Here is an 11,763-nt window from a genome sequence, read left to right as displayed (position 1 = left end):
CCAACGCCACAATTTTGTTCAAGTCCAGGGGAACATGAGGGTGGTGTTCTTGCGTGGAAGAGGCACGGGGCTATTAACTCTGGCATTATGTCATTGAACGATGAAGTATATTTAAGGTGTTAATCGGCGTCTGAGTAGTGCAACCTTCTGCATCGCCATTTCCTTTCTGTGCTTTCTCACACTTTTTTTTTCCATTTTGCAAAACGATACTCCCACAAAATATTTTTTGCATTCGCATGAAATCTCTCTCAACTGGCTGAACCTTCCTTCCCCTCTCCCCCCAATGTTCTCCCTTTATTTTGTCCTTCCTGCACTCTATAATCTTCCTCTCCGTCTCAGCCAGTCCAGATGTTCTGGGGAAGTGGTTTTATTTTATTTTTTTTGGTCTTGGGGAGGGTTTTGGCACCATGAATTCAAATGTACAAATGGTTCACGCTAACACACACCAGGTATATCTGATGTTCAGATGGCATACAAATAAAAAAAAACCTTTTTTCAAAAAGACTCGTCTCTTGTCTTCAGCCGCAGAGGAGCAACATAAGACCAATGTCAACAGCATGATGTGATTTTGTTGGCTATCCCCTGTAGCTGGTCTTCCTTACACAGCAGGAATTCTTACTTACAACAGTATTCCTTAGTGACAACCTCCTTGCAGTCAGCCGTCATCTCTGTCAAGCTGCTATTGACTCTCATCCCATGTCCAGACAGTGGCCCATAGGGGACTGTTTAGTGGCTGCCTGGGAACAGCAGAGCGGTCTTCTGCAGGCACTTTTTTTTTATCCAGCTCTGCAGTTGAAGCAGTATTAACAGGCAACAGTGCTGGTATAGTAGCTGAGAACATGGTAGGAAGACTCCACTCCGAATCTCATCTGTGCCATAAGCTCACTGGGGGGGGGGCTTTGGGGAAGTTGCTGTGCCTCAGCCTTGCACCCCATCAGAATAATAGGGTGGGTATCTTCTTAAGGGTTGGAAAGATGATTGACAGGGCATGTGAAACACTTTACAGTGGAACCTCGGGTTGCGAACGTGATCTGTGCAGGAGGCACGTTCGCAACCCACAGCGTTCGCAACCTGCAGCACTGCGTCTGCGCATGCGCAGGTCGCCATTCAGCGCTTATGCACAAAGTGCGATTTACTACGCATGCGCAAGTGCCGAAACCCAGAAGTAACCCATTCCGGTACTTCCTGGTTTGGTGCGGTGTGCAACCCAAAAACACGTAACCTGAAGTGTCTGTAACCCAAGGTACCACTGTATATGCTCAAAACGATAACGTACTGAGTGTTTAAAGTGTACACTCCTCTGAAGTCCCAGCTTTCCCTGCTGCCGTTCTTTATTTTTTTTTTATATTTATTGAAATTTTCAAAAAATAAAAAGAAAACCATAAAAAAAACACAAAAGAAAAACAACAATTAAAAACACTTAAAGTTTACCTCTTACTGTCAATGACCAATTTCCTTGACTTCCCCACACCTCCCCTTCTTGTATTCAAGTTCCAATTTTAGCTCAGCAGGTTCTTGTCCCCAAACTTTATCATATTTTCTCTAATTCATTTTAGTTATCCAATTTTAACTTATAAACCTCAGTCTTTGTACATCAATACTTATTCTTAAAAATCTTTTTCTAAGTTCACCCCATCAATTTAATTAACCAACTTTAACTTAAGAACCTCAATCTTTATACGTCAATACTTATTCTTAAAAGTCTTTTTCTAAGGTCGGCCCCAATTCCCTTCCCTAAAATCCCCATTTTTATGTTAATGACAAAACCAAATTAATTAAAACAATATATAGTTATACACCCTTCGGATTCCCAGGACCCCACCACACCCACCTGCTGCCGTTCTTTAAAACACCGTTAACAAATCTATCTTTTCAAATATAAATGCAGAGGTGAAGAACATATGGCAGGTTAAACTGTACTGCAATCGTCTCTGCAATTTCTGACACATTTTGATACAGGACAAAAAGTCAACAGGCTTACCTACCAAGCATCATTCTGTCTTGTTACAGTCAATGGTTGAAACGAAATTCTTTACCTCGTCCAGTTTGCCATTGATTTGACCTTGAACATGGGTGGATGCGCAGGAGCCCAGTTGGTAGCCATCAGTGCTTTCCCCTCTGCTGTTAAGAATTCTTGGCTATTGGGAGCAAGCGACCGCCGTCCCTTCTGGGTGGCAAATGTCGTACAACCCCACACCCCTCTTCCTTCCTGACTGCTTCTTGCTGGGATTTCTGCACATCGTGATTAAGTAGCAATTTGTTTCTCAGCAGCCAGCATTTGGCAGGGGATTCAAAGATGGTTGCAAAAGTCCATTAAGTGTGTGCATTGTTTGCATTTTTGCTTCTGTTGTAAATGCAGGAACTAACGGCAAGAATGAAGTGTGCATTAGAAGCAAAAGCTGGGGGGGGGGCGGAAAGGTAGGCCTGGTTTCAAGTGTTAGCTCCCTACTCTAACTCTCCTATCCAACAGTCTCAAGTGCCCTGCTTTTGATCATCACCATGTCGTGGTGAGTGGGCTTGCATGTTCCTATGATCCTTGTGAGCAAAGCCGTCGGGAATCTCGTACTCCCAGCAGGGTCACCCAAGGCAGTAAGGTCAAAGGGAAGGAGCTAGACAAAGAATGATCCAAGAAGTCCTCAACAGCAAAACAGGCGGATGATATGGTATGTTACAACAGCTTTGAAGGCTGAAGCAGATAGGAATCTACCAGTTCATCGTGACTACTCATGCCATCGGAACAGAGCCCTATTGAAAAGACTGCGTTGTTACCACGATGGTGGGTGGGATTGCCAAAGTTTCTCCCCCTGGGTGCCCGCCATCTTTCTGCTCCCTTTAAAAAAATTTTTTTTACCAAGTGCATAAAGCTGAATGCACACAAGTTAAATGCACACAAGTTGCAAGCTGGCTGTAATTTATCTTCCTGAAAATCCCTGCTTTAATAAGAGTGCTTGAGAGCACTGCAAGCCATGCTATGGGTGCTGAAGATCAGAGAGCTCTTTAGATTACAGAGGCTCTAGGAGCAGTGAAATAGCAAAACGACTAGAGAAAAACTGAAAACGAGTATGATTAAGTGTAGCTTAGGGCCCATTTTGTGCCTAGTCTGTGGTGGCGACAGAGGGAATGAAAGCTTGACTTTCCAGCAACATTAAATCTGCTTGGTGCCATCCTTTGGAGCTTTTCCATGTTGTGAAGGATCTGTTCCAGCTTGGCCCTTGGCAGTGGAGTCTTTGGAAGTCCGCTGCAACCAATTTGCGACACACTTTGCATATAATCACCCTGATTTGGACTCTGGGTTATTCAGTGGCATTCATGGAAGACAATATGGAGTCTTCTAATCAGATTTTATGGGATATTTTTCAGCCTGATGGCATGGACTGAATTCTTGGAGAAGTGCGAAGGCGTAACTTTCTCTTTGTCCCTCACATGTCACCTGTCTTGTGAAATTGACTCGGTTGGGCTTAGATGTTAGTGAAGTGGGGAGTGCTTTTCCTACGGAGCGTATCGTTCCTACACCCCATCATTGGGGTGGGTTGTAGAATAACTGGATCCCTCCGATTTGAACAACTGTCACCCAGCGCCATGTGTCAAATATTTTCTTTTTGGGCAAGGGAAGTGAGAAGGTGGCAGCGAAGATTCTGGATAGAAAACCTTTAGATCCATTCCAGTTTGGGTTCAGGAAACTTTCTTGGTTGCCCTAGCACAGGGGTGGCCAACTCCCAAGAGACTGCGATCTACTCACAGAGTTAAAAACTGGCAGTGAGCTTTTTTTAGGGAGAAGGAGTGCAGGGCTTTTTTTAGGGGAGCCAAAGTTATTTAGCTTCTACCTGTTGGATGTCCCTACCCTAATACATGTTTTGTACCAGGAGACAGGGACGCGGGTGGCGCTGTGGGTTAAACCACAGAGCCTAGGACTTGCTGATCAGAAGCTCGGCGGTTCGAATCCCCGGACGGGGTGAGCTCCTGTTGCTCGGTCCCTGCTCCTGCCAACCTAGCAGTTCGAAAGCACGTCAAAGTGCAAGTAGATAAATAGGTACCGCACCGGCGGGAAGGTAAATGGTGTTTCTGTGCGCTGTTCTGGTTCGCCAGAAGCGGCTTAGTCATGCTGGCCACATGACCCGGAAGCTCCCTCGGACAATAAAGCGAGATGAGCGTCGCAACCCCAGAGTCAGCCACGACTGGACCTCATGGTCAGGGGTCCCTTTACCCTTTACCTTTACCAGGAGACAGTGTGGGAAGGTGGGAATCTCTGTGGGTTGTGCAGGATTTCATCTTGCCCTCTATGCTGCTAACAACATCTACACAAAACTATTCAGAGTTTTGGGCTGCAGAGTCATTGATATGCGGGTGACATGACACTCTGCTTTCTCTCCTTTATATCTGATCCTTCGATGACAGTGGAAAAAACCCTGAACTGCTTTGTGTGTACACTTACCCACACACACACCCCTCTCACCACCACCATATCCCAAGGAAAAATTGTAATTGTGGTGTTTTCACTCTGCAGCGTTACTAGTACTGTACAAGACAAAACAGTAGAACTGTTTTGTAACAAGGACTTGGCCCTGGAAGCCACAGTTGTGAGAGCCAAAGCTATTCTTCTCTTCTAACAGTTGTAGAAATCCCATCAGATACAGAATTGCATGTTGCACGCTGATGGGCGAAAAGCATCTTCAGTTACCTGGTGTTCCGTTCTTCCAGAAACATACCAAGGAATGAATGTATTTACACTAAAAAATGAAAATAAACATGTATTGACATCACCTTGCCAACAAAGGTCCGTATAGTTAAAGCTACAGGTTTCCCAGTAGTGATGTATGGAAGTGAGAGCTGGACCATAAAGAAGGCTGATCGCCGAAGAATTGATGCTATTGAATTATGGTGCTGGAGGAGACTCTTGAGAGTCCCATGGACTGCAAGAAGATCAAACGCATCCATTCTTAAGGAAATCAGCCCTGACTGCTCACTGGAAGGACAGATCCTGAAGCTGAGACTCCAATACTTTGGCCATCTCATGAGAAGAGAAGACTCCCTGGAAAAGACCCTGATGTTGGGAAAGATGGAGGGCACAAGGAGAAGGGGACGACAGAGGATGAGATGGTTGGACAGTGTTCTTGAAGCTACCAGCATGAGTTTGACCAAAGTGCGGGAGGCAGTGGAAGACAGGAGTGCCTGGTGTGCTCTGGTCCATGGGGTCACGAAGAGTCCGACACGACTAAACAACAACAACAAGGTCGCCTGAAATTTTATATCAAATATTGGATTCTGCTACCTGTACAGATTATGCCAATGCACATAGTTCCCATAATTTGCAGTTTATTTTTGCCACAATTCTAGTCCCCGCCCCCCCTTTGTTCCTGATCAAAGAGCTTCATATAATATTGAAGCCTTATTCTTCTACCTTCCTAACATCAGAAAGTTTTCAGATGGCATTAAGCTGCTTTCACTTTGGCTCTGTTTCTTAATCATCCCCCAGGGAAGCAACAAACAATGTGTGCTGCTGTAAGTTCCTTTGTGAGATAAAGTGATATCCCGAGCATTGTCAATCATCGCAGCCATAAAGGCTAGAAATTTATTAAGTGGGCGCTCCTGTGAAATATTGCCGTTCATTTCTGTACTGTACTCTTCTTAAGGGGATCTAGTTAACCTTGAAAAGGAGTCATGGGGTGCTGTTCAGGCTTCACTCAGAAAGGGAAATATATTTGTTTACCCATTCCCCATTATCCACGCCCCTTCAATCCATTTGGCACCAGCTTGGCTGCAGGAGTTGCTAGAAGGAGGTGTACAAGGCGCCATCCAACCATCCTAGGAACTCCGGTCTGGATTTATGTGGGGTTTACTCCTCAGCCTTTTCTCCTGAAGATATCCCGCAAAGCAGCGGATGTTTAGGATCAGTCTTCCTTCTCTTAGATGGGCTACCTTCCTGGGTCTATGAGCCCCATTTGCCTCACTTTCCTCTACAAAGCACGTGCAGAAACCACTTCTTGACCATGGGTAGGCAGACTAAGGCCTGGGGGCCGGATCCGGCCCAATCCCCTTCTCAATCCAGCCCGCGGACGGTCCGGGAATCAGCATGTTTTTACATGAGTAGAACGTGTCCTTTTATTTAAAATGCATCTCTGGGTTCTTTGCAGGGCATAGGAATTTGTTCATATTTTTTTCCAAAATATAGTCCAGCCCCCCACAAAGGTCTGAGGGACAGTGGACCGGCCCCCTGCTGAAAAAGTTTGCTGACCCCTGTCATTGGACCCACAGCTGGTCCATTCAGTCTGCTGCAGCCTGTCTTTTGCATGCAGGGCAAGTATCTTAACTCACTGAGGGTTTTGAGACCCGTTGGCTACCCTCATCTGGTTTAGCCGTCCTGCTGAAGCTGTTTTTCTGGGGTGTGGCTGCTGTTGCATGCTGACAGGTGAGAACTGAGTGCAAGGTGGGGACCAAAGGTGGGCAAACTGCCCCAAAAGGAGCATGGCGTGCCCCCCACCAGATGCACTACCCGTCCCCTTACAACCCAGGATTCATCAGAACAGGATAAGAATAAGAATAAGAATAAGAATAAGAATAAATTATTTATACCCCGCCCACTCTAGGCGGGTTCCAACAAAATATTAAAAGACAGTAATGCATCAAACATTAAAAGCTTCCCTAAACAGGGCTGCCTTCAGATGTCTTCTAAAAGTCTGGTAGTTGTTGTTCTCTTTGACATCTGGTGGGAGGGCGTTCCACAGGGCGGGTGCCACTACCGAGAAGGCCCTCTGCTGGTTCCCTATAACTTCACTTCTCTCCGTGAAGGAACTGCCAGGAGGCCCTCGGAGGTGGACCTCAGTGTCTGGGTAGAACGATGGGGGTGGAGATGCTATCTAGCAATGTAAAATAAACAGGGTTTATTTAATCGTGGCAGGGGAATTTGCGGCTCCCCATGTGGACTCCAGTTCCTATCGGTACCAAAGGCATGGCCAATTTGATGGGAGTTGTAGTCCGAAAGCAACTGGAGGGCTGTGCCTCTAATTTGGCCAGCAAGACTCTGAGCGACCAAACAACCCCTCTCCTCTTGGGGCTTTTGTTCTCCGGCAAACAAGCATTAGTGCAGGGGTTCCAGCTGTTTTTTAGACTACAACTCCCATCATCCCTAGCTAGCAGGACCAGTGGTCAAGGATGATGGGAACTGTAGTCCACGAACAGCTGGAGACCCAAGTTTGGCAGACCACGCGTTAGCATAACAAAAGCAAACTTTAGTGCTTGGAAACTTGTAAGGCTGAGTTGGAAGGGGCACCAAGGGTCATCTAGTCCAGCCCCCTTCAATGCAGGAATCTCAGCTAAAGCATCCATGGCAGATGGCCATCCAAACTGCTTAAAAACCTCCAATGAAGGAAAAGTTTTTTTCCTGATGCTTAGTCGAAATCTCTTTTCAGAAGAAGACTCCTGTGTGACTCAGAAGCTTGTTTGGTTAAAAAGAGAGAGATTCCCTCCCAGCAGCCACGAGAGGGAGCTCGGCTCGCCTGGTGGACTTCAGCAGATGCGCCGGCTGCTCCCGATGCAAATCGGTTTGGCAACACCTCTTAACGTCGGCTTCTTCTCCCTCTTCCTGGGAATCAGCCTCCGATTTCGATTCCGTGCCTCTCGCGAGTTCAGGATGGGTGAGGAGGAGCCGGTCAAACGAGGGAGCCTTCGTGGTGCATTACCTGGATCCTGCAGGAGTGGGGTGACGATTTGGGGGGGGGGAGGGGGTCGCAGCACCAAGCAAGCAAGCAATCGCGCGTCCTCCAAATGTCGGTGCGGCTCTCCACTCCATTCATTGAGAGGTTTTGGGGGACATGCGGCCCTCTCTTCCCCTAAATCCCACGCGATTCCCCACCCACCCGGAAAGAGAACGATTAGAGCTGAAAATTGCATTGCTGTGCCTCCCTCGTCCCCCCCACCACCAGGGCTCGATCCTGGCAGAACCCGATTCCGGATCGTTCCCTGTGCCAAACTGTAATATCTAAGCGCTCCTGAGCAACCTAGAAAATCACATCTTGTTGCTGTTTAGTCGTGTCCGACTCTTCGTGACCCCATGGACCAGAGCACACCAGGCACTCCTGTCTTCCACTGCCTCCCGCACTTTGGTCAAACTCATGCTGGTAGCTTCAAGAACACTGTCCAACCATCTCGTCCTCTGTCGTCCCCTTCTCCTTGTGCCCTCCATCTTTCCCCACTTCAGGGTCTTTTCCAGAGACTTCTCATGAGGTGGCCAAAGTATTGGAGCCTCAGCTTCAGGACCTGTCCCTCCAGTGAGCACTCAGGGCTGATTTCCTTCAGAATGGAGAGGTTTGATCTTCTTGCAGTCCATGGGACTCTCAAGAGTCTCCTCCAGCACCATAATTCAAAAGCATCAATTCTTTGGCGATCAGCCTTCTTTATGGTCCAGCTCTCACTTCCATACATCACTACTGGGAAAACCATAGCTTTTACTATACGGACCTTTGTTGGCAAGGTGATGACTCCTAGAGTTGGAAGGGATGCCAAGGGTCATTTAGTCCAGCCCCCTGCAATGCAGGAATCTCAGCCCCAGCATCCATGACAGATGAGCGCCCATAGATCTAGAAATCGTTTGGGAAATCGAGCCCCGTTTCCCCCCGATGAAGTAGCCATGGCAGCGCGAAACCGAAAGCCGGGGGCTTTGAGACCCAGAAAGCGCTCGCTCCGCCGGCCTGGCGCTCCCAATCCTAACCCGCCGCCGCTCCTCATTTCTCCAGCTAGCAGGTGACTCTGCTATTTCCTTCGCCTTCCGCGTCGCCCTCCTCGCCTCTCTCCCTCAGGCCATGGCTATTGCAATTGGGCATGGGCGAGCCGCTGCGTTTTCCTCTCCTCCTGCCGCCGCCTCCGCCTCCTCTTCCCCCCCAGCTTTGGCGATCTACCCATCTTCGCTGCCTTTGCAAAAACCGTGCGGTTCTCCTCCTCCTCCTCCTGCAGCAGCTGCTGCCGCTGCCGCCTTCTTTTGCTGCTGCTGCTCCTCGCCAAATTGAGAGAGAGAGCTTGCATGCTTGCAGGAGAGCAAGAGAGATTGCACCTCCTGGGTTGCAAAATCCCCCCTTTGCAAAAAAACCAACACGCTGCAGCAAAAGTTCCGCCTCGACCTGTGCTCGCGTTCTTGCATTCAAGGCACCTGCAGCCCGATTTCCTGTGCAGAGAGAGCAACCGCCGCTGCTTTCGGTTCTTCCTCTTTTTCTTTTCTTTTTTTGGGTGGAGGAGAGGGGGAAGTTTAACAGCAGCAGCAGCAGCAGCGGCGGCGGACTTCTCTGAAGAGCACGCGTGGCAATCGGAGACAAGATGAGGATGCCCTTTTAGGAAACGGGGCTCGCTGCGAATGCACTAGAGGCGAGCTGGGTACCAGCGAAGCTGCCTGCCCATCATGGTGGTGGGTCCGGCCCCAGAGGACAGGCGTTGAGAAGTCACCTTGTGCTTGGCGACCCCTCCATCACTTCCAGCTGCTTCCTGGAATTAGGCCGCGGCAGGAGCAAAAAAAGAAAAGGGGGAAAAAAGAGAAGCATGGACAACTGACTGTGTTGACCTGATGCATCGGAGGAATCTTACATTCACACGTGTTGGGAGTTCCTGGAGCAAGTCCTACTCCCCTTTGCCTTCCGATTTGGCGGACGTGGGGAAAGTTGCCGGGGTATTTTTTCGTTTTTTATTCCCACTGACCTTTTTCTCCTCTTCCCCCCGGGAGGAAAAAAAATATCCTGGATATTTTAATTTTGTAGTGCTTTAGATTTTTGTGTGTGTAAGTACAGTCTGAGGATGGGCAATGCAGCTAGCAGCATGGAGATGTCTCCGGCGAAGGAGATTAAAAGCCAACCCACGGCCTCGTCACCCCTGCCCCCCAAGCAGCCAGCGCCCCCCAAACAACCTATGCCCAGCTCTGGGGAACTGGAAGAACGATTCACCCACGTACTGGTAAGTCTCTGTCTGGTCTTCCTGCTCCTCCTCCTCTTCTCCCCATAGAACCATCGTGCCTTCATGTCACCCTAAAGACGTCAACCAGCTGGGGGTTCTCTTAACACACCCCAAAATGGAAAACTAATCTAGCAAGGGGTGCAGTCGTACTTGCAATCTGTGTGGTTAGAGAGAGGTCCGAAGATAAATTTCCCCACTCTCTTCAATGCCTATTGCTGTGAAATGGGAAGGTTTTTCCTCTTCTTTTTCTGCTTTAAAGGGCAGGTATCACTTGGTATGGAGCCGATAATTCCTGCTCCACCCTTATTAATTTTATTATTATTAGTTATCTCCTTTTGCTGAACGCTTTGGGGTGCCACGGTTTCTCTGAAGGAAGCAACCTCAGCCTGCAAATTGGAAGTACAAAAGCATTGGTAGAAGGGTCAAAAGGAGCACAGCTGGAAATGATTTTAAGTAGATTCACACCTGCCTTGATGGCGGGGATGAATCTCACCCAAGTTAGAGGCATGTGAGGGTGGAGACTGCTCTGGATCCATTCATCTGCAGGTGTCCTTGTGTAGCCCCTCCCAGTCTCCCCAGTGAGTTCAGGTGGTCTTTCCCAGTATTTCCCAAGGCTAGTCTGCAGTCTACAACAGACACCCTAAGGGGGATAAAAAAACTAGGTTCTGCAAGCAGCTGGTGCTAAACTGATTTGAAGTAGCCAGAACTAGCCTTGGATGTTGCCCTAAACCAATGCCCTCCTCCTCGAAAGCCACTGATGGTTGCAGTGCCCTTAGGGCCTTGCTCCGAGTTGGCTGTTTGCAGATTTTTGGCTCCCATAGGATGTTCTCAGACTTCCGATGGGACAAAACCACAGGGCCGCCTCCACAGTTTCAGCAGCATCTGTACCTGCAGTTAAGAAACTAGTTTGCATTTGGTGCATGCTTTCAGGAGCTATGCAGCTGTAGGGTGTGAGATCTGTAGCTCTTAGCTTTGAGGACATGTTTGGGAGTTATGCCTCTAGCTGGCCTTCTGCTTTGGGGAGAAGTGGAGCTCGTGTGCCCCGGTGGAATCTTTCCTTGCGGGAAGAGGTAGCTGGGTTGTGTGTTAATTCTGCGGTTTCATCCAACCCTCTGAGTTGAGAAACATGTGCACATGGTTGCTTAAAGTTGATGAGTTCCATCTCACCGTTGCCTTGACTATCCTCTTCTTAAAGAGCACTACTGTTGCCAAAGGGTCGGTCTCCTCTCTCTCTTGTGCATGCACAGAGAGTCAGCAGAGCAGGAGTTGTGGGTTCAAGCCCCACGCTGGGCAAAAGATTCCTTCGTTTCAGGGGGGGTTGGGATAGATGACCCTCGGGGTCCCACCGACTCTACAGTTCTACGATTCCGTTCTATGGTTTATAACGCTTTAAGCACATTGGCGGCTGTTACTGTGGAATTGAAGGCAGTGCTGAAAGTCGTTGATTAGCCAAGGGTGTGATCTTGTGTGTGTGTGTGTGTGTGTGTGTTTGAGAACAGGCAGTTTACTGTATATAAAATGTCTTAATAATTCACACTTCGTAGATAATATTAAACAGTACGGAGGCACTTTGGAAAGGTCTGGGGCAGTCAATGGCCCCCTGAACCTGCCTTTGCAGACAAAGGAGGGGTGTGAGGAGCACAGTTGGGTTGTTTCCAAGCCAGGCACACGCTAGAGACTCGGCATCTATTATTCAACTGCAAGAGGAAGGTCTTTGCAGAGGAAACCCACCAATGTATATCTTCAGTAACCCTCTCCATCTTAGGACCTCCATAGACATAGTTTTGTAACCAAAGATGTTACCGTGGTACCTCGTGTTACAGACACTTCAGG

At 48.3% G+C, this 11,763-nt stretch overlaps 1 protein-coding gene across 7 annotated transcripts in view; it reads left to right on the top strand.

The window, feature by feature from the left end:
• The first annotated feature begins 8,252 nt into the window (after window positions 1-8,252).
• The window catches only part of FMNL1 (formin like 1), a 111,505-nt gene continuing 107,994 nt past the window's right edge, over window positions 8,253-11,763 (top strand). For all 7 annotated transcript variants that reach the window (XM_053363683.1, XM_053363682.1, XM_053363681.1 and 4 more), the window contains exon 1: window positions 8,253-9,930. In XM_053363683.1, the coding sequence (XP_053219658.1) occupies window positions 9,775-9,930 (156 nt within the window). In that variant the 5' untranslated portion in view covers window positions 8,253-9,774. The remainder of the gene's footprint in view (window positions 9,931-11,763) is intronic.

This window comes from Podarcis raffonei, chromosome 13, assembly GCF_027172205.1.
Source record: "Podarcis raffonei isolate rPodRaf1 chromosome 13, rPodRaf1.pri, whole genome shotgun sequence".
Classification (NCBI taxonomy): domain Eukaryota; kingdom Metazoa; phylum Chordata; class Lepidosauria; order Squamata; family Lacertidae; genus Podarcis; species Podarcis raffonei.
Note: the sequence above shows the minus strand (reverse complement) of the source record. Positions and strands in the feature narration are given on the sequence as shown.